This window comes from Sorex araneus, chromosome 10 (assembly GCF_027595985.1).
Source record: "Sorex araneus isolate mSorAra2 chromosome 10, mSorAra2.pri, whole genome shotgun sequence".
Classification (NCBI taxonomy): domain Eukaryota; kingdom Metazoa; phylum Chordata; class Mammalia; order Eulipotyphla; family Soricidae; genus Sorex; species Sorex araneus.
Window position 1 is genome coordinate 62,935,472 of NC_073311.1, and position 27,946 is coordinate 62,963,417.

General features: G+C 39.6%; 1 protein-coding gene across 6 annotated transcripts in view; it reads right to left on the reverse strand.

Annotated features, from left to right (window-relative positions):
- SOX5 (SRY-box transcription factor 5) overlaps positions 1-27,946 on the reverse strand; it is a 439,034-nt gene that overhangs the window by 376,035 nt on the left and 35,053 nt on the right. For 4 of the 6 annotated variants that reach the window (XM_055118342.1, XM_004611274.3, XM_055118341.1 and 1 more), the window contains exon 2: positions 1,538-1,769. In XM_055118342.1, coding sequence (XP_054974317.1) covers positions 1,538-1,768 — 231 coding nt within the window. In that variant the 5' untranslated portion in view covers position 1,769. The remainder of the gene's footprint in view (positions 1-1,537; positions 1,770-27,946) is intronic. The other 2 variants (XM_055118344.1, XM_055118343.1) reach the window with 1 other exon arrangement.

Genomic DNA, 27,946 nt, shown 5'->3' on the forward strand with positions numbered 1-27,946 from the left:
ACTCTTCTCAGACAGACCTGTGGTTCTTTACCCCTTGAAGTTCGAGTGTGTATGCTGAAAAAATTATCAGGAAAGTCAAACCAAGAAGTACCTCAACAGTGCTCTCCCTGAGAGAAGGCATTGGGCAGAGTGGCAGAAATCTGACCTCGGTCCCCTGCTCCAGTGTCCACTGCCAGTGTCCCTTCTGCTCATTTCCCAGCCGAGCCTTGCCGAGAGAGGCCAACTGGTGTCCCCATTACTCATAACTCACATGAGCCTATCATGTAATGGGAGGGGAAATAGCAACAATCACGGATGCATAATTTAACTTGCCAAATGACACATAAGCACTGTAGCACTGTCGTCCCCTTGTACATCTAGCGGGCACCAGTAACGTTTCCATTGTGAGACTTGTTGTTACTGTTTTTGGCATATAGAATACACGACAGGTACCTTGCTAGGCTTTGCCGTGCGGGCGGGATACTCTCGGTAGCTTGCCAGGCTCTTCGAGAGGGACAGAGGAATCCGAATCTGGGTCGGCCGCGTGCAAGGCCAACGCCCTACCCGCTGTGCTATTGCTCCAGCCCTCTTAGACACATAAGTAAAAAAATTAATTACGGCTGCACTCGTGGCACAAGAATAACTGACACAAGGCGTCTGTCAGTGTGACCGGGCTCTCATGAGTGGCTCGGGGTCTCCCTGACAGGAAACGAGGTCACTGGGAGAATAGGAAAGTGATGTGTACGCCAGTGCAAAGAGGGGTGTGTGTGTCATGACTGGCTGTGCCGTCTCCTTCTACCCGCCAGCCTGCTGATGACAAGTAGTGGCGCTCCAGAGCGGGGCCTAATGCGCTGTCTGCAAGAGCCTCTGTCCGTGCAATCTTCTCTCCCCGGAGAGCCCACACACCCTCCTCCTCTGAGGAGCTAGACTCGGAAACACCACCCTGAGTCACACATTCTGAAATAGTGTACACCAGTCAACTGCAGAATTGTTGGAACAGGATGGAGGGGACTTAGCTGGGAGTGAGTGCTATCAAACTAGAGAATTAGAATCTCTCTGAAGCAGAGTCTTCTGTGCTGTTCTAAGCACTGTAAGAAATGTTGGAATTCAAACTGGCTAAATAACAACAACAGAAGAAAACAGGAAAAACACTGTTGATACAAATTATTATCAACACAATAATTTGCCATTATTGTGGCAAAAAAAAAAATGTCCAAACTCTGTTGAAACTATCCGGTAAAACCTTTGATTAGGGATGTTCTGACTTCGAACTTTCACGCTAATTGCACATGTGTGACTTTAACCCTCTCATCATATTTCTAGGTCCGTTCTTTTAATTACACTGTGTTTCAAAAGAAGGAATCTGGAAAAGCAAACACACGCACAATCTACTTCCGACTGGAATCGGTTTCTTAGAAGGATTTTGAAACTGTTAGCAATCAATCTAGTGCCTGGCCGTTAGGTAGACGGTAATTATACATCAGAGGACTTAAGCCAAACTCTGGGAGGAGACTGGTCACAAAGCAAGTGTAGGCACAAGAGCCCAGGAGAAACCTACCATTGTACTGTGCCGAGAAGTGGGAGTGCTACGGCCACAAGTCTCTTGCGTCAGCAGAGAAACTGGCTGAAATTCCTCAGAGTGAGGCTTGTTGGGAAAACTCACATGCAAGGGAAGGTGAAAGGCCGGAAGCCCGCCACTCTCCTCTTCCTCCACTTTCTGTCTGCTTGTCACCATGGTTACCTCTCCATCTGCTTCCCCATACGGAGAGGCTGGTCGCTTGGAAGACATCCTGGAAGGAACAAAAGAGGAGAAAATAATGAAACCTCCACATAAATCCTTAATGCCGTCATTGTGTGGTTAGAGGCCATTGTAACAGAAATGCCTTTTTGTGCTGGCAGAGAGCAGGAAACCATCCAAATACCACTGCAAAGCACACACAATCAGAAACAATGGCCAAGCAGGTAGCAACAGAACAGTGCTTGTTTGTTGTGAGAATAATACACTAATATAGCACTCTCTTGTATTCTGGCTTCCTAAACAAGCGAATGCACCTAAGAACACTGCATAATGAAAGACTGCTCCCGTTTAAAGGAAAGAAAAATACCCATCTAGTCTTTCACTTTGCTAGACCTTATTCAAGACAGAACAATTATGAATAGCAAATATGGTAAGCAGTTAAAATAAGGGAAATAACTAAAATTTCTTTCATTAAGATATAAACAAAATAAATGAATGCCATTCTCCTAAATTTATATTTATATGAAAAAAAAAAGATGACTGTTAAATGTAGAAATATTGGCTCTTTCCTTGAGCGGCCAACAAAAGTTTCATCTTAGCTTAAAGCTGATTATGAACTGAAGAATTCTAATCTCTTCATCTGAAACCACTGAGGGCCACTTCTCCCACCTCCCCAAAGCAGTTTAGTTCTCATGTAAAAGGTGCAAGGCAGTAAAAGAAGGTAAGAGGATAAAAATACTCCCATTTTATGTCTACAGCTCATAACAAAGTTTGGCATGGAGTCTCAGGATTACTACCCGGACCTCTGCATTGGATTAGAATCCACATGAACATCGGCTGTTTTGATTAGGTCTAGAGTATATGACACTGCCTTTGGAAAACTAGAAAGGAGCATGGGGGGTTAGAGGAGTGGGGCCCCCCCCCCCAGCACTGTTCAGGGGCCTGAGGTCTCTCCCAGCCATTCTCAGCCAACCAGGCCAGCGGTTTGACACTAGGGTCTGAGGATGTGATGCTCCTGGGGCTCTGAGAGGTCTGGGACCACAAGGGTCAGCTCAGTGGTGCTCAGAAGCTGTACTGGGGGGCCTCTGGGAGCACTAGGACTATCCCATAATACTCAGGGGGTTCAAGTCCGGGAACCCGAGCTAGGTCAGCTTGGGCAGCCACTGTACTGTGTCCTGGCCTTGAAGTCAACACTTTTGGTACTTGATTCCGACCGAGAATAATATCGGTGGGTAAATATAAGGCATATATTTTTAGTTCAGTAGAAAGTTCCTTCTTCTATTAAATGCTTTGCAGAGAAGCGGTGCAGGTTTCAAATTTTTAAAGGATAAAAAGACCCTTAGATTTATAATTTGATCTTATCTTGAAATGGTTGCAGTTTTTACTCAATGAAGAGCATTTATAGAATTATCCATTGTAATTTTAGATTATTGAGAGAGGAGGTACAAAGGTATTATGTAGTTGCCATCTCATTTCCTTCACATATGCACTGACTTTTTTTTTTGGTGGAGGGAGGGCACATAACAGCTGTGCTCAGGACTTATTCCCAGCTCTGTGCTCAGGGATCACTCCTGGTAGTTCCTAAGAAATTATACACAGTCCTAGGCTTCAAATCCGCATTTGCTACATGTAAGGCAAACAGCCTAATCCTAGTGTTGGCTTTCTAGCCCCTGATTTTTAAATTTAAAATGTACCAAGATAGGCCTCTAATCCTTGCTGAATCGAATTATTTCTGGTGTTCCAAAAGAAAAGTCTATTTGGGAACTGAAACTATTCTATTAATAATAGTACAGTAAAATCAGGAAGGGCTCTGGAATCAAGCACATAGATTAACATCCAGATTCTGCTATTTACAAGGCCATGGGACTTCCTTTAACAGATTTCAAGTCACACATCTTTAAAGTGAGATAGAACATCTATATTGTGAGCCCTTTGGTGGGAAGAAATATGTAGCCTACCAGAACTGACTCATAGAGCTTTTAGTACTCGAGTAGATGCTCAATAAATAGTGGCTATTTATTTTACAAACTTTAAAATTACAATGTGACCCACCACCGTCAAAAACAAACAAACAAAAACCAACAACTACCCAGATGAAGAAAGCAGATGGCCTCTTAAGCATCAAGCTTGTCAACATGAAATCCGAAGTCTGCCAGAAGAGACATGCTCCCTGGCCAGACAGATTTAACAATAAACCGGTCAATTGTATTAACAAGTACTAAAGAAGAATGTGGGTAGTAGGGGTACGAGCCACTGAACAAAGAGGAGGGAACGGTAGGGGGCTACTACATAAGCTGTCTAAAGGGGAGGAAGACAAGGCCCTTCACATTTAGGAAGTTTGGCTTCTTTAAGGACTAGTCCTGATCTCACTGCAAAAGTCTCTATAAGTATGCTCACATTTTGGATGATGTAAGTTAGGAACTGAAGTAAAAGAGTGAAAAATAGTTTTAAGTCTCACCTATCACCAAATTGATGCATCAAAAGTTATACCAAATTCTCTAATCTATAGATATGTAATGCTCACTGACTGCTTCTATATTCTTGCCAAGACAAGCCCCTGATTCTAATACAGATAACTGGGCCAACATAAGACATAGAAAATACTCAGGCTTTGTGAAATGATTCATGAGTCCATCAATGCAGGGATTTTGGACTGTTTCTCAATTTCACAGATAGTCTGACTACCAGGAGACAATGAGACTATTACACAAACTAGACTGCACTGGAATTATTATTTTTGCTTGAATTAAAAAATTGATATTCTGGTGCCTTCCAGAATAGGAATAATGTGTGATCGCTCTGTCACTGCTGGGGAAGTCTATTGACAAGAGCGACCTAGCCTCTTGAGTAGGCAAGGCAGCTGGCCTTTCTGAACTGAATACAATCAGAGCACTTTCAGGAGACATGATGATTTTTTTCACTAGTTATTTGCCTTATTTCACTTTATTACTGATGATGAGGACACAAACTCAGTCAACAAAACAAAAAGACCAAAGTAGATAAGGTATAGATGGTTAAGATATTACCAAACGTCAAGTCATTCAAGCAACTAAATTATTTTCTTATACAACTGGATAAACACACTCTATCTAAATATCAATAAATACTAGTATAAGAAATTACACAATTCTATGGGGGAAAACATATATGACCTAAACCACAGCAAGCAAGAGCCACGGTCCCTGAGGCGCTAATCCTAAATGATTATATATTTTATGTTTCTTTCAATTCCATTCTCAGAAAATTATAGAATGTTCTCAATATGCTGGTCTGTAAGTATTTTGATTCAACTTAGGTAAAAGATTCTTCCCCTTTGATTTCTGTGCTGTATCCTTAAAGGGCTACTCCTTGTACAGAGTTGGGGGTTGTTACCAAGGGTACTCAGGGGGTCGAATGGCACTGGGGATCAAAGGCCTTTGGCATTTAAAGTATGCACTCCAGTCTTTGGAGTTATCTCCCTGGCTTAAGAGTCTTTAAATATGATAGAAAACATTAAAATCTAGACAGTCATAATTCGACATGCTAAGTTTCTAAAAGGTAAGTTACAAATTACATAGAGAGTGTTCAGTTTGTCACAGTACTCATGTTTAGTATGACTCACAGTACTTTGAAAAACACTGGTAACAAAATCATCATAAACATTAAATTCTTGACATTTTGCTCATCTACTAAAAGGTTTACTTTTGGGCAGACTCATTATCTTCAGGAAAGTCTCATTAACCTCAGAGAGCATCAAGAAGACAGCATAAACTTTATACAGGGTCTTTCTGGAATATGTAGGATTCTGGTTCCTGCAGATTACACTACACAACTGTGTTGCAAGGCAAGAAGGCCTCGGAACAATAAGAATCTAGGCTGAAGTATGGTCTTGTGTATTCATTAGGACGTCTGTTTATCCTTCCTTTTGTGGAGTGCTAAGCTTACCAATGAATAAAAAACTCAAGCTTCAGAGAAAAAGACACGAGACACAGTCTATATTCAAGCAGAAAAATAATTCATGAAACTATGATGATAAAATAGTGGTCTTTAACTCAGACCTATGTCTGGATAAAAACTATTCTTGATTAGGCAAATACTGATAAAAAACAATGAGATATACGTTCATGCCACTGAGAGTGGTCCATAACAAAAAACAACCAGGTTGTTGTGAGAAAGGAACCCCAATCCAATGTGTGTGGGAATGTCAACTGATTCAACCTCTATGGAAAGAAATATTGAGATCAATCCAAAAAGTTAGAATAGAACTACCATGCAATGCAGAGGTATAATTTCATCCTCAAAACACAAAACATTCTTTTGAAAGGATATATGCACACATATGTCCAGCACCACACCTAATATTACAGTCAAGGTATGAAAACAACCCAAGTGCCGAACTCTGGATGAACAGATCAAAAAGTTGTAGTAAACATATCAAAATGGAATACTGCAGCTGCAAGAAAGAACAAAACCATGCAAATTGCAGCAATGTCAGTGGAACTAGAGGGTTTCAAGCTGAATGCATTCAGAAAGAAAGGAATAGATACAGAATAATCCTTCTCATATGTGGGGCTTAAAGATAAGCAATATGACATCAACAGAGGGCCAAAAGCAATGCAACAGGAGAATGAATTCACATGATGGACTGAGGCTTGGGGGCCTGAAAGGGAGGGACACTGCTGTCTTTGGGAAGGGGGGTGGGCACACCAGTGTTGGGTGCCTCACTGGAATTACAAGCATGGGAAACAATCATTAACAGTATTGCAAATCTCAAAGGAAGCCGGCAGGCAGCCTGGACTCCTGAAAGAATGAGGGTCTAATGTCAGGCCTAAGTAAAATCTTTAAAAAAAAAAATTAAAAAAAAAACATTTACTGATCACTTAATCTGTGAAAGATACTTATCCAATGTTTTTTTTTTAATGTAACTGTGTCTCTTTTAATATGCAAATTGACCGAGAAGATTTCAAAGGAAAGGAGAAAGCATCTGAGGCTTGGCGAGGCCAAAGGAGATCCTGAACTACTTCCGGGGAATGGTTAACCAGTGGCACTTGAAGGAAAAATAATAAACAAAAGCTTGGGACAAATGGAGAAAAAGTAAATTAAATGTAGAAATAAAGTATGAAAGTAAAGACACAGCTATACTTTTAGAAAGTGCGACGTAAGTTTAACTTTCATATTTGCTTGGGGAAAAGGAGAATTCAAGGAAACGCTCCAAATCCTCTCTCTAGTCTAGGATAACCCTGAAGTTGCTGAGCGACATGAACGGCAGGTGCAAAATAGTCTTCAGGTAAGACACCGCTTGTTTTCCCAAGAAGCAACTCATCCTTAACTGCTCTCCTTGAAGGGGTGTGCAGATAAAAGTAATTTTAAAACAGGCAGAGTTCTCTGTTATTGGTGGTGGCTCTCCATGCCCGAGACAATCGGAGTAACCAGGATCTCTCCTCTTGGAATCAGCTACACGAGCGTTCAGAGCGCTTTGGAGTCATATGGCGACCTCCGTTACCTAATTCTTCTGAGGACAGCCTGGCTATCCCAAGCATATTAGGCCAATAGTCCACCAGCCTATTCCAATCAAAATTTTCCAAAGCTCACCAAACTAACGGTGAACGCAAGAACCTGAACGAGCCTAATGTAAAAGAACACATGCCTTGAGGTGCACTAGAAGCCCCACATACATCACGGAGGAGCAGCAAAGAGGAAATCAGTGTTCTTGAAGGGGAAAAGGGAGACCACCATGGACCGAGCTCATCCAGAATCCTCCCTCGCAGCGAGAGGGGGACACTGAACGTGAATTGGAGAGATCCACCTCCGTATTGCTACAGCAACATGAAGAAAAAGTGCAGATCCCCACCCCGAGGATTGGATGAAGCAAAGAAAAGCCTCAACAAATACAATCAGCAAATACAATCTCTCCAATAAAGAATTCGGAGCTGAAATGTTGAGGATGTTCCATAGATCCAAGAAATGGTGGAACGGGCATCCAGTTAAATTAAAGGAGGGTGCGAAAGGAATCAGCTACACGTGGCAACTCTGGGGACCAGGAAGAAGGTCTGAGACTACAACAGAACACCGAGCCAGTGACTCTCTCTCGACCTAGAATGCACACTAGGATTACACAACACAGCTTTAAAGTGACTGGTGCCTTGGCCCATACACAGCAGCCCAGGGCCCCAAGCAGGGCACTGCTGGATGTAAGGCCAGAACAATTTTTTTTTTAAATGATCAATTCAATTATTAGGAGGAGACAGGAGAAAAGGACCGAAAAGGACATTCTACCAACTCGGCAAATAGGCGGAGGCCATGAGCCAAGGAATGTAGGTGACTCCTGGAAGCTAGAAACACGGGGGAAACTGACTCTTCTGAAAGAAAGTATTCCTACGAAATAGGACTTGAGAACTTCTGCTCCACAGCTGCTGGTGCACAGACCTGTGTATCAAGGCAGACGTGCACAAGCGTACTTGGCCCACCACCCCCTGTGCTGAAAGAAAATTATTCAGAGCTCTCCTGAAACCTCCATCCTTCGAGTAAAGAAATGCCCCCTGATTGTACCCTGGCTATGAGAGCCCACCGGCACTGCTCTAGCACGCTCCTCCACAGTGTGTGGTATCACCCACGTCAGGAAATACTAGCTAAGTTAATACTTAACTTGGTAGTGAGTAATATGGAAATTCATTACCCAAAACCAGGAAACACGTGTACCACTCGAGCATATTTGTCTTCTTTAGGTATTTTTGTCAGGCCTGCCCCACAGGTACAATGGCCTTTTTCTCACTGCACTTCCCCAGTGAGGCCTTTCAAGCTTACGCCTGATAAATCAGCATCGCCAGGGCTGGAGTCCCTGGGTTTGATCCCTAACACCACGTGTTCCTGCTCCTAAGTACAACAAAGTGGCCCTGTGGGCCTGAGCGACACTGCACCGCCGGGTCACTGGGTCCAAGCATCCGACTGCTCACCCTGCACAGCCTGGCCAAATATCCCCCCAGAGACGCCGAGGTTCCCTGAGTATCCCTTGAGAGTCCATGCTACCACCCCCCACCCAAAAAAAAAAAATGAACAGCAACTTCCTCTCTACGTACTTCTGCTTTGTTCACAGCTTACTCACCCAGAATTTAGAATCTTTTCTGAAAATACTGGATTCCAATAAGTATCTATTAAATGAACAGCAACTAAAACCAGAAACTTTCTATTTTCTAACTGTGAGAGCTATTTTTATAGAACAAGTGTGCTTAGAAATCATGGCATTATTGTCAGGGAAAAAAAAGGAAATCTAGCTCAGTGATTAAACTTTCTTAGAGTTTTTGTTTTGGGGATATACTCCGGGATTCTCCGGGGACTGCGCTTCGGGATGACCCCTGGTGGGTTTGGGGAGTCAGATGGGCGAGAGAAGGAACCCAGGTTGGCTGCATGCAAGGTCAGCACCTTACCCTCTGTACAATTTCTCCAGACCCTAAAACTAACTTTCTTTATAAAAATTTCTATAGAGGAAATGGTAACCCATGGTGTTTTTTCCTCTGTTGTTTTTTTGTTGGCTTAAGGTGCTTGTGCAATTTTAATATCTACATATAAACTCTTGGCTGTAACAATAGCACAGCAGGTACAGCGTTTGCCTTGCACGCGGCCGACCCAGGTTCAATTCCTCCGCCCCTCTTGGAGAGCCCACATGCTACCGAGAGTATCTCAACTGCATGGCAGAGCCTGACAAACTCCCCGTGGCATATTCGATATGCCCAAAAGAGTAACAAGTCTCACAATGGAAATGTTATTGGTGCTCGCTCGAGAAAATCGATGAGCAACAGGGTGACAGTGATACAGTGACACATATAAACTCTAGAAGTGAACTAACTTTACAAAAATGCTCGATAATTATCAATAGAACTATCATGAGGGAATCATCTACTGACTGCTTTAGACTTTGTCTGATTGGGTTATGCTCTTTGCTCCGGTTAGTCTAGAAAATGACAAGTGTACAAAGTCAAAGAAATTCATATATATAGAGAAGAAATGTGAAGTTTGAAAACCCAGACTAGAAATCACTTTCCTTATTTAGTAGATTTCTCCTTAAAGTTTCTTTCTCCCCCTTTCTAAATGTGTTAACCTTTGACTGGATAATTTAACGTCCTTGGGAGCAGTGCCTTCTACTGGTTATTCCTTTAGAGTAATATCATTTTAAGGTTCACGATTATGTATCAAAACTGTGTGCGTGCACACACACACCCACACACATATAAATGTATATACATATATATTATATAAATCAAATTCTAGTGTTGTCTGGAGACTTCCCTGACTATCGCTGCTAAAGCAAATTTCCCTTCACCTCAAACTACATCAACAACTCCTGTCAGGATTCAGGATGATAATCGAACATCTGCGCAAACAGTGACATTCATTCAAGTGTTTTTTTTTTTTCTCTTTATAGTCCTATTAGTATACACATATCTAAACTAGAACAAAAGCACTTGGAAAACAAGAATATAAATTTTAGTTTCTTGAATTCCCTGACACCCAGCACATTCTGCACTTAATATGATTCTAGTAAGCCAGGCCTGATTATGACTTCTTCATTTTATTTCTTGAAGATTAATGCTAACAATATGACAGTATGATAAAGGCCTTTCCAAACTGCTCTGTATTTTCCCCCGAATCGTCTAACGCTCCATGCAGAATGAGATAGTTATATGGCAGCACAATTCCTAGTATACAGTTGGCACTACATGTCTTTTTCTATGAATAAATGAGAAAATTGAATGAGTATTTCATGCCAGGCAAATATCCTTTGTGTTATGAAAAAAAGAAAAAGAAAAAACCGGCTACTTAGAAACGAGAACCCTTTGATTTGCCCTAAGAAAAGTTGCAGCTCTGGTTGTACACAGGACACAGATTTCCTTCATTGAGCCACTCATTCGTTAAAGGGAAAGCATTTAAATACTCTCGTGTGCAACAAATAGCAAAGAAGAAATCGACACTATCTGAAGGCAGGTGACTTTTTAAAAATACAGGGATTTCAGATGATCAAAAAATGATGTCTTGAAAAAAATTATGAGAGGATGATTGTCTCAAGTTTTAAAATTTAGCAGAGTAATGGGAATGAATCCTGCACTAACATACGCCTCAGAGACCTGGGCCCTACGCAAACAGGATGAGAACGCTATTTGGGTATCCCAAAGAGGAATTCAAAGAGCTATGCTTGGAGTATCACGTTTCACTCAAGTGAGAGAAGGAATCCGGAGTTCCGACCTCCATGGATGGTCAGGAATTAGGGACGCTGTAAGTGTCAAAAATCAGATGGGCCAGACATGTATTGAGATTCAGAGATTCAGAGATGACCGCTGGACTAGAGCTGTTACCGACTGGATTCCACGGGATGTCAAAAGACCGTGTAGCCGCCCACCAAGGAGATGGTCAGACTTCTTCGTCAAAACCCTGAATGAACGGTTTTGAATGAATGAGGCTCTTCCTATTCCTGAAGTGAGCAGATATCATTGGGCTACACTAGCACACGACAGGAACAAATGGAGACATTACTGGCACCCACTCGAGCAAATCGAAGATCAATGAGATGACAAGTGATACAATGAGAATGAAACATATATCCATAGTTGCAAAGAGAAGGTCCTAGATGGAGAAATGATATTAACAAATCATAGAAGTTTAAGGGAATAACATAGGCTAGTATGTAGAATGTTTTGGTAAAAGAACTGGATTCTAGGAAGAGAAAATGCAGATGATAAATATAAAAGTTAAGGACCAGATGTTAACTGATTCTTGTTAAATTCTATCTGCTTGGGGTTGCCAGACCAAACTTTTAAATTGATATTGAAGTCGAAAAATAACTAGTGACGGTTTGTAAGCAATATAGTAACATAATCAAAGTAACATTTCAGAACGAAAAATCAACAGAACTTACTGATTGATGGAATGACGAAGCGGGAAACCAGACAGAGGGAAGAGTTGGTGAGATAATGCAAAGATAAAGGGATTATTTCTACAATTTTAAAAACAATATTGGCAATAAAAGAAATACATAAATTAGAAAGGCCATTTTGACGGTAACTATAAAATTCACTCTTTTAAAATGTCTCAGTTTACTGCATTTATAAATGAAATAGGGGCCAGAGCGATAGCCCAGCCAGTAGGGCACTTGTCTTGCATGTGACCGGCCCTGAGTTCAATCTCCAGCATCCCATACAGTTTCCTAAGCACTGATAGGAGTGATCTCTGAGAACAGAGCCAGGAGGAAGCCCTGAGCACCCCTGGGTATGGTTGCCAAACCAGAAAGTATGTAAAAATTGAAAAAGAATTAACAGATAATAATAAAATAAGAGCTATGGGGCCAGAGAGATAGTGCAGGGATTAAGATGCTTGCCTTGTATGGGCTGCCCCGGGTTTAAATCGCAGCACTGTGTAGGGTCCTCTGAGTAGAACCAGAGGTGACTGGTTCTACTCTGAGTGAGCCCTGAGCCCTACCATGTGTGGCCCTCAAATTACAAAATGATAATTACGATTGTACTGAAAGTAAATAATTTAACATAATGTTTTAGATGTAAGTATGATTGATTAAAATTAACCAATATTTAGAGCAAATTCTAACTGACTTGCGCTCTGATGATTTTAGCATTTTTATCATCTTTGTTTTATTCAAGAAGAAACTGAGTCATAAAAGTGGTTAGCTCTCTTTTGCTAGACCACTTAGTCTTTGTACTAAGAACAGAATTCAAGAAAAGAAATAATCTTTCCAAAAGAAAATCAGTAAATAGAGCAGAAGACACAATAAACATAGAATAATATAAAAACACAATTAAAACTGGCAAGCCTTCAAGTCCAAATATTATACAATTCGTCTTGAAGTTATTAGTCTCCAATTTTCCTAATAACAAAAGTATTCATTCAGGACATTTACATTTATTTATCTACTTCCTTTTGTAATTAAGATTTTTTTGTAAGAAGGTTAATCAGGATTAGGAATTATACTCTACTGTTTTATCGAAGGTTTCCTTCACAATAGAATGTCCCTATTCAATATGGCAAATCAGCACAGACTTTCAGTTTGAATAGACAGGTTTTGATTCAAATGAATGAAACAACACTTCTACTTGATTTATAAACATAGAATTATATAAACCTAGGGAATCTTTTTATAAAAGGAACAGAGTTTCATTACTCCCAATCTATTAATTTCAATAATTGTTTTGTTTATGACTCTTCCTTTACATAAATTAAACATTTTCACTTTCCTATTTTGGGTTTTGTGCTTACGATGCAAACAAGTATTTATAGTTTATATGCAATGTCCAAAAATTTTTTAAATAGATTTCTTGGGGCCTTTGGGACACCTCTGGCCATACTCTGGAGCTTCTTCTAGCACTAGCTCAGTGGTGCTTGGGGGGCCATGGAGGGTTAAGGATCAAACTGAGTTGGCCCCACGCAAGGCAAGTGCCTTGTGCCCTAGAGTCGCTTTCCAACCCTGAGCAGAAACCACATCTCCTACAGCACACCTCAGGAATAAACAGGCTTTCCCAAACATTCCCACTGTTTTTCGACTCCTGTCTGACTCCCTGGCGTCAGTGTCTGATACAGACCATGTCAACCTCTCTGCCCCTCAACCTGTTGCTTCTCACGTGATACTGTTATCCTGAAACAAGAGTAAGTGCAACGGGGCCTGCCATAAACCATAAATCAAAGTTGGAACATATATTTCACAGAAACATAAAAACAGGTAACATAGAACGATCAATAAGACTAAACTCCCTGCGGTCCTTACTAGAGACAGTGGGCCCGGGAAGCAGAAAGCCACTTCCACTCATATTCATGAACAAAATGTATCAGGCCTGTAAATCTAAACTCAAAATTAATGGGAGGCCCAGTTACTTCCAAAAAAAATAAGTGTGTATTGTTCTGTTCTGAAATGCAATTTACGTTTGTAGAGAAAATTTTATCAACATTAAAAATGTTTAAACTGTAACAAAAATGTTCGCTGAAAATGCCAAAGTCCTCATAAACATTCAGAGCGCTCCTTGGCAGGACCCGTCCTGTGCCCACTCTGTGCCATAGTCCTGAGACAGGCTCTGCACTGGGACCAACGACCTCCTCTCTGCTGAGAACAGAGTCACGTTTAACTTCTGCCACTTTCCTGCCCTTCTCGCTACTGCCACAACCGCTCTTCCCAAAGAGTTGTCCCCGACTCCCTTCTGCCTTCCACTCAGGGGCAGGGAGGGAAGCAGAGAGCAAACACAGAATAGGGGTCTCTCCAGGAAGGATGAGCAATATAGAGTGAGAACAGCATATTTCAGAAATGCTTTGTACAAATTAATAGGTGAGAACAGCATATTTCAGAGATGCTTCATTCAAGTCATTTTTAAATGTCTGGTTCTATTTCTTCTGCTTGGGGCCACACCAAGCTGTGCTCAGTGCTAAGCATCGGTCACTCCCACTGGTGCACAGGGGGTGATGCGTTGCCAAGTGCCTACATATCTCTTAATTTTCAAACAACTATCAAAGGTAGACATTTTGAAACAGCTTATATAGCAAAATTTTATCCTCTAATAATTCAGGATTCAAATTCTGAGTCATTTTCTATATACTTATTAGAGTCTCATGAATAATTGTATCAAAAATATTTGTCAAAATTAGACAATGTGCTATGGAAAGAGCAACCCCAACCTCAATTTTCTAAATAAGTTGAGTTCATCAACAGTAACAAATAATTGGCTCAAAACCCCAAATTTATCAGGTAAATGTATGTCAGCTAAAAGATATCATCTTTATGTCTTATTATACTATTATCAAGCTGAGCCATATTTACAAAGTGCCTACCATGACGCCCAAAAGTAGAGAGAGAGGAAGAAGGAAATTGTCTGCTATAGAGGCAGGGGGTGGGATGGGTTGGGGTGGCCAGAGGAATATCGGGGACATTGGTGGTGGAAAATGTATACTGGTGGAGGGAAGGGTGTCGTATCATTGTATGACTGAAACTCAATCATGAAAGCTTATTAACTTTATCTCACAGTGATTCAATATAAAAAATAAATAAAAATTTAGAATAATTTAATTAGACTCTAATATAATAATTTTATAATATGTTAATATTTTAAAATGTAGATACCATTATAAGTCTACAAGATATTAGGAATAAATGAATTGGTAAGAAATTATGATTTCTAAATTTCAAGTCACTTTCATGAATAGAAGAATAAACTAACAAAATCATTGATATTTTTGGAAAAAAACTTTGCAACATAAGAACTCGCTATTTTTTCAAAATCCTACGTTGTTTTAAGTTATTAAATATTTGTCATAGTGTTACTTTCTAAAACAACTGTGAACACCTATGTTAGCCAAAGTTATTAAACATTTTCTTACAGAACGTTTTTCATTGTCAAATAGAGAACAATTCAACCAACTCTACAAAACAGAAATGATTTCCACGGTTAAATGCTGAAGAGAAATGAATCTGTAGGTAGAATGGCCAAATACAAGAGATTTTAAGAAAACAATACAAAGCCATAAATAGTAATTTGCTGTAAATTACTTAATTCATGCATTGTTATACATTTGCCGTTAATCAGAAACAAACAAAAACAGAAACTTTCACCTCCTGGCAGCCACAGGTTACACATGTCAAAGTCTCTCTGTTTTGACTCTTTATAAATTACTGTGGATAGTATTGCATTAAGATTTGTGGTTCTAAAAATGTGTTTTTATAGCGAGAGAGGGTCTCCTTTTGAAGGCAATAAAAAGCTTTTTTCCATTTGAGCATGAATTTTGCCTCTTTGACAGCTCAGAGTCCACAGGATGTGGAGAGATGATTTAAATTTTACATCAAAATTGTGACTGCACTCCACTTTTTCCCCTTCTCAAGGGAGGCATTGTTCTTGCCTCCCCATAACCAGGCGTGACAGCGCCAGACTGGAGTCATACGGCTGCTCTCTGAGTCAGCGTGAAAGTGCTCACCTCCTGAGCCCCCCCACATGCTCGGCTCCTTGCAAGCCTGAAAGCCGAGCACTGGACGGGCCACCTCCTCCAGTCCTGCGGCGCAGACCGGATTGGAAGAGAAAGCCTAGGGATTAGCCAAAACGACCTCCTCTACCGATGCTAAAAGAAATCTTTCCTCGGTCACACTAATTACAGAAGAAAAGGCTCTACTGTATTTATCTGAACCAAGAGTCGGGACAAACTGTTTAACAACTGTATATTTCTGAGTTCAAGAAACAGAGTCTAAAAACAGCAGAAGTCCTGGGGAATTTCCTGAAACACATGGTCGCCACATGTATAAATTTCAAATTTCACTATAAATAGAGTGAAAGAATATTGCGTGAAGAAGAGCTTATCTGTCTCGGGGCTCTAAAAAGGTAGCTTTCAAAACTTGGGTGGCAACCCCACACAGAAATAATTCGAACTACTAGCATAGCCACCGCTCAGGAAAAAAAAAAAAAAAGGAACTGGCTTCGTTTCTCTTGCTCTATCCTTGAAGGACCCTCCTGGGAGTGGAACTGTTGGTAATCTGTGTGTGTGTGTGTGCGCGTGCGGGCACCTCTGCGCACAGTTCACACCCGTGTGTGCATTTGCTGAAGAAAAGGATAGAAAAGGGAGAAGAGGAGCATTCGCAGGGCAAGAGAACACCTGGAATCTAAGAAAATAGTCACAATGATTTCGATTTTTCTTTTAGGATGAAACCTCTGTTCAGGTTAGACAGCAGCACCTTGACTCAGAAAAATATTCTAACGACCTTACTGAAAGATTGGTGCTTTTCAAAGACAAATTATCAGGCAGAAACAGAATTCTTCCTATTTGCTGAGGCCATGATAAAAGCTGCAGGGCAAGTAACGCTTTGGTCCCCATCTTCTTATCGCTTCTAGAATAATAGCGGTTTGCAAAGTGTCCTCACAAGGCGGGGGTGAGTAGCCACATACGCTTACACACGCAAGCTGTGGGCCTTGTGTGTAAGAACCTACGACATACAGCTCAGCCAATCCATCCTGAGAGCAGGAGACACTTTCATTCGTGAACCTGGTGGTCCTGAGACAGGAAACAATGGCTTTCAGGGATCAGGGAATGAATGAGCCGCATTTGCATAAAGACCCGCATTTGAACCTTGACACAATGTGGACAGTCTGGAACCACCAGGCCTAGCCCTGAGGGTCCCTGAACATGGCAAGCTGTGGCCCGGATGACCCCCAGTTTTCCTTTGGGGGGAGCATAAGCTCTGAGATTAGGTTGGCCAAATCCAGCTGGGATGGCCTTGGGGCCACCTGTGCACTGTTTGGCTGGGCCCTTCCGAAATAAGCAAACACACCAAATGGTTTTATGTAGTCAAGAATACCTACTTCAGTTTAATGATATCGACCTCTCTAAAAATATCAGTTCACTTGGTTTAATGACACGGTCATTTTCACTCTCCCAAGAGACACTCCTGACACAACTATAAATAGGATATAAAATTTTATTTCCCAAATTAATATCCTTAAGTACCTACTTGGAGCCTCCCTCCTGTCTCCTTATCTGGCCTTCCTGTTAATAACCCTTCCTCCACAAACCCTTTCCCTCTCTCCTCTCACATTACTGGTGAAGTCCAAATAAATAGCAAGTTGTTCCATAATCAAAAGTGACTTATTCTTAGCATGGTGTATGTCTTGAAATAAAATCTGTGGCATGTTTAATTTATTTAGCATCTAATAATGATGACAAGAATAATTAAGTAACCAGTCGAGTTTTAATTTCCTTTGTTTTCAAAGGTCATTGTGAAATCAGGCAAGTGAAGCCTTCAAAAGCAAACCTCCAGAGCAAGTGGTGTGGGTTTTCTTTTTTCCCCTAGCACAAGCGAGTAAGAGTTTCGCCACTGAGAGGGGACTAAGCATCAGAGTCGGATTTGTTGAGAACTGCCTGTCTAAGTCATCCAGGGAAGAAAAATATTATGACCCCTACCCTCTTTGCAATCCAAATAACCTTGACAAGGAAAAGTTTACACATTGTTCAATGCCGGCCAATCTAGTGGGGGCTCACTCTTTTCTTTTCCATGCCTCATGGAAAGAACTGAGTTACAGCCTGCTTCCACAACAGCTGTTGCAAAATGAATAAAGTAGAAAATATGTATGTTATATTCAAAATAGACAACAGAGAACGTAACTGCCTTGCACAAATCTGAGCGAGGACAATCTAACTTTGGAGGTAAGAGACAGGCAGAGGACTCCAGATAAATTCTCTGACGTTCCTCGCGAGAGGAAGAATTTGCCACTCTAATGCTGAAAGCAGGACGGCAACGGGGCAGTGCCAGGGAAGATGAGTCTCCATCAACTCAGACTAACCCAGCGGGACGCAGCCCAGACTCAGGCTGGAAGAATGCTCAGCCTCTTCCTTGGGCCTGTTGATGCCAAAGTGTCTTTGCTTGGATGAATATGAATTAAATCCATAAGCTTTTGTATTTTTCTAGCTTGACCTCTAAACTCATTTTACATCTGAAATGTTTATCTTCTTCCCCCATTAATCTTTCTGATTTTAGCACATTCCCTGTTATTGCAAGAGAATAATGATAAAAAAAAACCAAACTAAAAGCACAGTGTACACTGCCACTGTGGGCCAGGCATTTTAGCTCTTTTTCTTAAAAAGGGTACAAATTATTCTGTTTCTTAAAGGCTACCAGTCTACTTAAAGCTACAAGTTTTCCAGCCTTGAAATAAGATTCTTCAGATATATGGAGCACGCCTACACAAAAAAGGATCATCAAATTTCTATCAAGGTAATAACTACTATTTAGGCACACAAAAAATTCTTTTACAAAGTTAACAGTGGGTTTCAAGCTAGGGTTAGAGCAATGCCATGATCAAACTCCCATGTTTGATTGCATTTAAATTTTTAACAGAATGCCACATGAATAAAACTTTTGGAAGTAAGTTTTCCTTCTTGCTCTTTCTTTTCATCTTTTCTGCAGATGCTTCTTTTAAAAATATTATGTCAAGATTATAGAAATGTCAGATTTTAGAGAGCAACTTCAGACAGTATTAGAAAGTACGATAGCTGAGTTACTTCCATTTCTGTTCATTAGAATGAAACTGACAGAAAATTTTGGGGATGGACACAGTTTTCTCCTACCACCAAAAAAAAAAAAAAAGAAAAGAAAATCTGCCAAAACCCACCACAAAATGTAAATGCACCCATTTTACAAGCATATAAAATAAAACCTAGTTACACAATGGGTAAAATCTCAAACTGGAGTCATGCATTTCAACAACTTTCTTGCCATTTCCCGTCTTATAGGGGCCCTGCCACAGTTTCTGCTCTTCGGTGGTATTTCGCCCCAGTGCCTAACAGCGCTCCAGCTGTATAAACCAGTCTTGTCAAAGAACAGTGGAGGGAGGGATGAACAGGGAGGGTGGCTAGCAGGCTGAGCACTGTCTGAGTGTCTGAGGATAAAGGAACCTTGATGGAGAAAAGTCATCATTCATCGCAGCTTTTTTTAAACCTCATTACCACATGCTAGAACATTTCTTTCCACTCTCCAAACACCCCCATGTCCATGCAACTCAGGGTTTTTCTGTTCCAAGAGAGACATGGTCCTCCTCCAACCTCCTCCTTCTTCATCCTTCTCTTTACTATCTTTTGCTTTGCTTTGTCATTCCTCTCTTCCTCTTTCTATCTCTCTGCTTTATGTTTGGTCGGGTTTTTGCTGATGGCAAGTTTATGGAGACAGGATCATTAAAAGCCTTATTAAAAGACTGGTTACTGGTTTCGTCTTCATTAAACTACCCACACGGTTCCCTGAAAACATGTTTACTGGCTATATACAACGTTGATTTCAATTTTATCTTACCTACATAGTATCAACAGTTTTTTAATTGCAACATATATATTTCTGCTAAGAACTCTAGAAAAAATGCTATATCCCTTTCAAAGAGAGTAAAGCGTATAATTGAGGGGAGCCTGTGTACTGAAATCAGAGATATATACTGCGCATGTTAAAGAATGAGCTTTCCAAGGAACACATATTTCCAAGGGAATTGATTATCTGCATACTCAGAGTAACTGGGAGGTACAGTTCTGAAGTTTGAAGTTTAGAAAGAACTAATCAATTATTTCAAAATCTAGTTTCTCTGTCCAAGAACATCAAGCCACGGGGAAGATTTTCCAGAGAGTTAAATACACATTTTCTATTTTCAAGTTTGTCATTCTTACACACTATGCTGGCATTGTTTATAAAGGACTGAAGCCAAATCCCACTCGGGGAGAGCTCCCTCCGTGCTCTGGCTAAAGAACTGGCAAAACACTAAGCGCACAAGGGAACTGAGGAGCAAAACTTACCAGAACCTAGGGAGAAAGAGCAGGACCAGCTATCGCCTTAGTTCCAGGGTGTCCTTCAAGCGGGACATGGGTATCAGGACACTCGATCTACTGAGGATGCAAAGACTAAGCCTCCTGAAGCAGTGGCACACACACCTTCCACTTTGCCCTCGTTCAGGCTCCAAGGAAATGTTCTCTTCTGATGGGCTCAGATGTGGCCCTTCACCAATTCGTAGGCTTATCTATTTAATGCGAAATGTGTACACTTCTAGTGAAAAAAAAAAGCAGCTTCTTTTCTTCTTTTTTTTTTTTTTGCTTTTTTTTGGGGTCACACCCAGCGATGCACAGGGGTTACTCCTGGCTCTGCACTCAGGAATTACTCCTGGAGGTGGTCAGGGAACCATATGGGATGCTGGGAATGGAACCCAGGCTGGCCTTGTGCAAGGCAAACGCCCTCCCCACTGTGCTATCGCTCCAGCCCCAAAAGCAGCTTCTTTTAAAAAGCAGTTTTGTTTGTTTGTTTAGAGTTTCTACAAGCTCTACCCCTTCCTATATCCACAGTCCATACGCGTTCTAGAGCAAAGCTGTGACCGCACCAGCTTCTTTTTCAGAAATGAGACAGTCTTAATAAATATTGGGTTCCTATGAAGTCACCAGACAGATCAAAAATGCATCAAAAACACCTACCACTGTCACCTGTAGATTATAATATAAGAGAGGGATATGGAAATATAAACATACTCTTTTGAAAAGGGAAACTATGATTGACTAAAAATTAAATTCATTATCATGAACATCTTGCCTTGTCATGCCTGAACTTAAAATACCTGTTAAATTCTCCAAAAATATTAGTGGAAAATTTGCCCAGCGTTTACAAACCCACTAAAATACTCTTTCCAAAACCAAGAAAAATCCACTAAAGATAACATTACTGTGGCACCCTGTAAATTAACATTAAATGATTATTACATAAAAGGTAAATTTCTACTTCAATATACTCCCAAAGAGAGTCTTTTTATTATAATGTCACATATTATCATGTTTTAAAGCTCTCTACAGAAATGAACAGCAGAATCATAAATCTGCTCAAAACTATTCTGTCTTGCTCTTCTTAACAATTCTTCACATTATTTTTATGACTTATTCATAAAAATTTGTATTGATTAAAAAACCTATGGAAATGTTTTTAGAAATAATTCTTATCCCTTGTTCCTTGAATATTCTGGCAGATATCAGTAAGGTATTCTTGTGAAGACGACCTAGCAATATTTGTAGCATATGTTTATGTAGTTTGGTTTCAGAGAGGTATGAATGACTCAATTATTCTGCACTAACTTGTGAATTTAGGTGTTTTACATGTATTATATCTGGTCATAATGACTCTCTTTTAAAAGACAGATTTAGATGTAAAATCCCAGGTCTTAAATGCTGGAAGGAGACAGGAAGAAAACTTCTTGACATTGAATTGACCAATGGTTTCTTAATAGCAACCCTTAATGCACAGGTCACAAAGGAAAAAAATGAAAAATTGGAATTCTTTAAAATTACAAATGCATATGCCTGATATGCATATGCATATGCACTCTAAAGAAAGTGAAAATACTATCAAAATTGGGGGGCATACATAACATGAAGTTTCTCAAGTATAGACTTACAACTACTAAAACAATGCATAAAATAAATAAGCCCAAGCCCTTTGTTTTTGGACAAAGTGTTTGACTAGATGCTTCTGCAGAAATGCACAAATGACAAACAAGCACAAAAGAAGGTGCTCAACAGCAAGGGCAAAATAATACGAATCAAAATCACAATGTGATGCCATTTCTCATCAATGAAGATGGGAACAATAAAGAAGACAAGCGGGAGTTTGGAGAGGACGCAGAAACATGGAATCCTCACCGACTGCTAGTCAAATATTTAATAGCATGATTGCTTTGGGAAGTTGTGGCAGTTTCTATAAAGTGAAACTGAGAGTTATCATATGACCCAACAATTTAATCCCCTCCTAGATATATAGACACAGGGAATGACGTAAATTGCACATATTATTTGGAGAGTCAAATATGTGAAAAGTCAAAACTCCACTAAATAAGGGATGAAAAAAAGTGGTTTATCTAAACAACAGAGTACCACTAGAAACAAAAATGAGTGCTAATATGTAAATAAATGCTCCAATACCGATGAACCTTGAAAATAGTATGCATTGAACAAAGCCAGTGACAAAGAATACATATTGTGTCGTTCCCCTTGTATAAAATTCCCTTGTCATTGGTGGGCACATATACCCAGAGAGAAAGTAGACAGGGGAATGTCTTTGACAGGACAGGATGTGAATGTGGAGGAGAACAGGAAGTAACTCCTGATGAGAGGGGAAAACAGATTTGACTACTGAAAATATTCTTAAATTAAGTTGTGGCAAGAGTTACAGTCACGACCCTATGATTACACAAAAATAAATTTACTACATAATAAAAGATCAATTTGTAGCATATATATATTTTTAATCAACTCAAAATGCTGCAAAGTAGGCATTATTGACTCCATTTTACCTACGGGGACTGAAGGTCATTAATGGTTTCCTAGTTGGATAGTGGCAACAGTCTGCATTCCGTTTTGAATCACTTGCATCCCAACTTGGTGGGCATAATTTTCTATTCTTTTCATTTACGGGACTCGCCTCTCTCCTCTCTCATATTTCCTAAATAAAACTATTCACTGAAAAAGGAAAGTGGTTGAACGAGATTTGAAAGCAGACATAAAGCAAATTCTACCATGTTTTTATTATAGAACACTATTTTTTTATGAAGGAAATTAAATGTGTGGTAAAATTGATTCTTTTCTCCAGAGAGGTGTAAATATATTTATCAATTCTGTGCCTCTGAGTACAAGCTTTTGCTGAACATTATTGTTAGACCTACAATAAGGTTTTTCCTGACTTTAAAAATTGTTTTATTTTAACCGCCTTCCCTTCAACATCATCATCTTGAAAGCATAATAAGTAAGTATTTCATGACTGTTCAAAATTAAAATCACCATATCACTGTATGACTGTCATCCTGTTTTTCGATTTGCTCGAGGGGGTGCCACTAATGTCTCTATTAGTCCCTGCGGCTCTTTCACGGTCAGGGGAATGAGGACCGTCATTTGTTACTGTTTTTGACATATCGAGTATGCTACAGGTAGCTTGCCAGGCTCTTCCATTAAAATTAAAATATATATTTTTAAATTTTTATTAGTAAATCACCATGGGGTACAGTTACAAACTTATGAACTTTCATGTTTGTATTTGGTTTACATCCCTCCACCAGTGCCCATTTAAAATTAAAATATTTAAGTTAATCACAATTCATTCCTAATGAACGCATCATGGAGATGAGTCTTTTATTCCCCATGATAGATGATCAATTTTGACTTTGATTCTTAGATGAGAGTCTGTGTTCCCCATAATAGATGATCAATTTTGACTTTGATCCTTACAAATTTCTTCATTTAAATCCTTAGAGAAAAGATTTTTCTATGATATCAAACCACCAAAATAGTACAGTCTGAAATAGTCTGGTACAATATTTCAATTTTTGTTAACATGGGTAAAGCTTTGGAAAAGTGATATAACTTCTAGTTTTAAAGGAAACTTTTAGAGGAATTACAACCAATGTAAATAGTATATAGAATAATCTCTAGAGTAATTAAACTAGATGAAAATATGCGCCTCTTCTGGCTTAAGAATCTAAGATTAATTCATTTCCTATTTATATAAAGTATAAATGCTAGCTGTGAAATTTTTTTAATGTTATTGAAAACAATGGAAAAACTAACTTCTGTAGTCATTCTTAGTTTGTTTACAAATACCATTAAAATTTTAAACATACAATACAATCTTAAATTATTAATGTTTGAAACACTCTCCTTATAACAGTAGTTTGAATTCACTTAGGTCAGTTTAATATAGGTTTAGTTAAATAAACATTGATTCACTGGATAAGTAACTTTGAAGCAGCTTAGAACCCAGAATTCCCTTACGGTATATCTAAAAGAAAATATTTCCATTTTTATTTCATTCCAGAGTATTTAGACTCTATCATGTTAGAGAAGAAAGAAATATGGGAAGAAGAACATATATGGGGCCATACCAATACCTTCAAAATGAATCAATGCAGGTGATAAAGTGCAAGAGTTTATTGATTTCCGAGGTCCAAAATGTTTGAAAATACAATTACTAATTAAAAATGATAATTTTAAAAATCTGAGCAGAAGGTGCAAACGTGATCACTTTTATCCTTTCTGAAATTTAGCAAAAGTTGCACTACTAAAAGAAAAAAAAGATACTTGTACTTCAAGTTAAGTAATTTACTTAGAAATTCTAGATACATACCAAAATATTACATTAAAATGTTTGTCTTTATCACTGAAATCTACCTAGTAAGAGTCTTTATTCCCCCCAAATTTTGTTCACCAAGTAAGATTATATACTTTGGTTTAGGAACATATCGGGTCACTGTTTGAGTCCCACAGTTTGGCTAGTCAGCTCTTTTTGCCACAAATAATAAACACCACTCCCTTTTCAATCCAAAGCAAGATCTGCCTTGGGTCATCATAAGTCAATGCAGAGATTAACCATGATTAAATGTTATCTGTGTATATAATAATTCATGAGCTATGAGGAGGCAAACCTGGGCAGAGCCAGCCATCCCTGAGCTCTGTACCCTTGACCCTGTTCCACTGGCACTCTGAGGAGTCACTGTCCTAACCCCGGGGAAGGTCACAGAGAGAAAGGAAACCACATGAACACAGACACACACATGCTGCATGGTTCCCAACACACGGGCCCAATAAATGACACTTATTATTATTGCTTTTGTTATTTGGAATTGAAATGAACTGAAAGGAATCTAATTTAAACCACTCAGTTGTAAGCATAGTTAAGGTTAGTGTACGACACTATCTAATTAGCTATGAGAAGCCATCTGTGGTGAAAAGATTTGGACCTATGAAAAAGAGCCAAGAGTTATTTTAATATTTCTATACAGCCAAATTTTTTATTTTTAGATAAAAATATAAGATTTAGAACTCACTGGGGTGAGGATAAGATTTGAAAATTCTACTGGAAAAGTGAGTAATCAAGATCTACTAACTGGTGCTGCGGCGTTTTGGTTCTTCCTGTACTTTTAGTTTCAAACTAAGTTCAAGGGAATCACTGTTGAGTGACAAGAGTTCAGCTAAGTCGTCTTTCTCCTGCCAACATAGCAAAGCCTTGCCTCATTTCTGGAAATGCAGAACATGGTTCTTCTATTCAATGTTGACAGAGAGGTTCCTCCACCAGAGAGAGTACGAGATGGAATGTGCCATCCTTCCTGTAGTCATACCTAGTTCAATCCCTGTCATCACATATGATTTCTGAGGAATCACTAAAGTCAGTTAGGAACAGCCCCTAGTCCTGCTGGGATGACCCAGAAACCAAACCCCCCCCCAAAAAAAGAAAGAAAGGGGTTCCTGTAGAATACAAATAGGATATGTTATGATTCTCTGCAGAGTGCCACGCCCAGTGGTTCAAGGAGGTATTGGTGCTGGGCACTGTATCAGGGCTGTTATTTTTGGAAGGGTATGGGAGTGTCACGCAACTCGGGGGTTGGAGGAATTACACAGTTCCTAGGGATCAATTGAGGGGTGGTGGCAAGAACAGCAAGTGCCTTAAACTCTGTATTTTCTCTCCAGCCCAGGAAATATTATAGTAAGATTAAGCTATTGTAAAGGGTATGCTAGAAATTGTTATTCACAATAACGATTTCCCCATCCCCCAGGAACTCTGAGCTGGACTTAAGAATTCTGGACCAAGGAATGGGTTTCCACTGTAAGGAATGAGTGTGAAATACGTGGCCTGTGGCCAGTACTTGCTGCACTGCGCGGAACTCAGAGTCCAGTCCAAACTGCTATCGAGCATATCATGGGGCCAACAGAGACCAGAAAGCCAAACCCCAAAGAATAATTTTTGACAAGGAAAAAAATATCAAGTTCTTGCAGAAAAGTGAAAGACAAAGTAAGGTGGGGGAGAGCTAGAAGTTCAATTTCCATCTACTTAGCAACAGAAATCACAGGTGAACACTTTTCTTCTCCTATAAATCATCATCAAGAATTATAACTACATCCTTCTCAAAATGGCGGTGGCTAGAGAAGGGACCAGAGTGACAATAACAGTTGGGAATGATCAGTCTGGACAAGAACTGAGTGATGAAAATAGGTAAAGGGATATACATAAGAACCTTTCCGTGTAAGTATTACAAACTATAATGTCACAAAAGAGAGAGAGAGACAAAGAGAGAGAAAGAGAAAGAAAAAAAGAGAGAGAGAGAGAGAGAAAGTGCCTGGCACGGAGGCAGGAAGGGGTTGGGGAAGGGAAACTGGACATTCATTGATGATGGAAAATGTCCACTGTTGAAGGGACAAGTGTTGGAACATTATATGACTGAAACCCAATCACGAACAACTTTGTAACTGTTTGTAACTTTGCAACTAATTCAATAAAAATTAAATAAAGAAATAAAAACTATGATGAAAAATTGGACTGGAGAGACAGCATAGCAGGTAGGGCCTTGCTCTCGGCCAATCCAGGTTCAATTCCTCCGCCCCTCTCAGAGAGCCCAGCAAGCTACCGAGAGTATCCCGCCCACATGGCAGAGCCTGGCAAGTACCCGTGGCACATTCAATATGCCAAAAAACAGTAACAATAAGTCTCACAATGGAGACGTTACTGGTGCCTGGGCGAGCAAATCGATGAACAACAGGATGAGAGTGCTACTGTGGAATTCCCACCAAAAATAGTTGTCCATTTAAACGTTGAAAGCAAGGGCGTAGAATAAAAGAATAAAACAACAGACATTGCAAGAAAAAAATATGAGTTAGAATGCTCTGTTAAGCATTTGGCAAGTGAAAATGCAATAAAGAAATCTGAAGCTTCAGGTAGATTTCTACTGGCCATCAGCACAAGAGCAGATGGAATAGGAGTGATAGAAGCCATAATAGAGTAATAGACACTTGAAAATGGAGTAATGTCGGAATAGTCGGAATAGTTTAAACACCGATTACTTGCTATATAGAGGAGCCATGTCCCCTCAGCTCAAAGAGAATTTAGAAACTCTTCAGAATTAATAAGCACTGCTGGAAAATACGGTCAAGAAATGTGAATCTGCATTCATGTTTTAATAGTACTGTGGACAAACGTGAGAAATGGCAGTATAGAACTACAATCTAGGGGAAATTCATATATTAAATTATATTTCCTATTGAAATTCAATATCAGCAATAGAGTTTTAATTGCAAACACTAGTTAAATTGCTTAATAATAACCAGTGTAGTCTTCCTGATTCTCAGAAAGCTATGGGGCACCTTGAAGAAACATATTATTAGAATTCCAACCTCATTAACATGGGCTTCAATCCTAAAACTACCATTGACATCCAGACATTCAACAGTTTCACCAAATCATGTGCTGTTTTTCCCTTTAGAGTTTCTATTAAGAGTTTTCTGAAGACCTGAGAGTTAACTTTTAACATGAAATTCCATGTGTTATAGATAACAGTGCTACACAGTTTAAAAGGAAAGTGTTGAAAGGTAACTGTGGGCAGAGTAAGTTTTTCAGATTAAGCATGTAAGGTTTTAGAAGAGCCAAAACTATTTACCCATACATGTAATATTTGTTGGGTATCTACTATATTCCAGCCTAGTTTATTTTCTGAAAGCTGGAATATAAATATAAATTATAATGCTACATAATATACTAAACAGTGACAAAGAGTGATGAGAGAATAAAGAAGAACTAAAAAGAAGCCGGTAAAAGAACATACAATATGAGGTCAGTTTTTAAGAAAGAAACTTCTTTCAAATCCAATCAAAATGCAGTTGTCTGTCTCGTGAAATAATGAGCTTTGCAATACTGTTAGCATCCCCAAGAAGACAGACCACACAGCCAAAATGCTATAGAGAGTA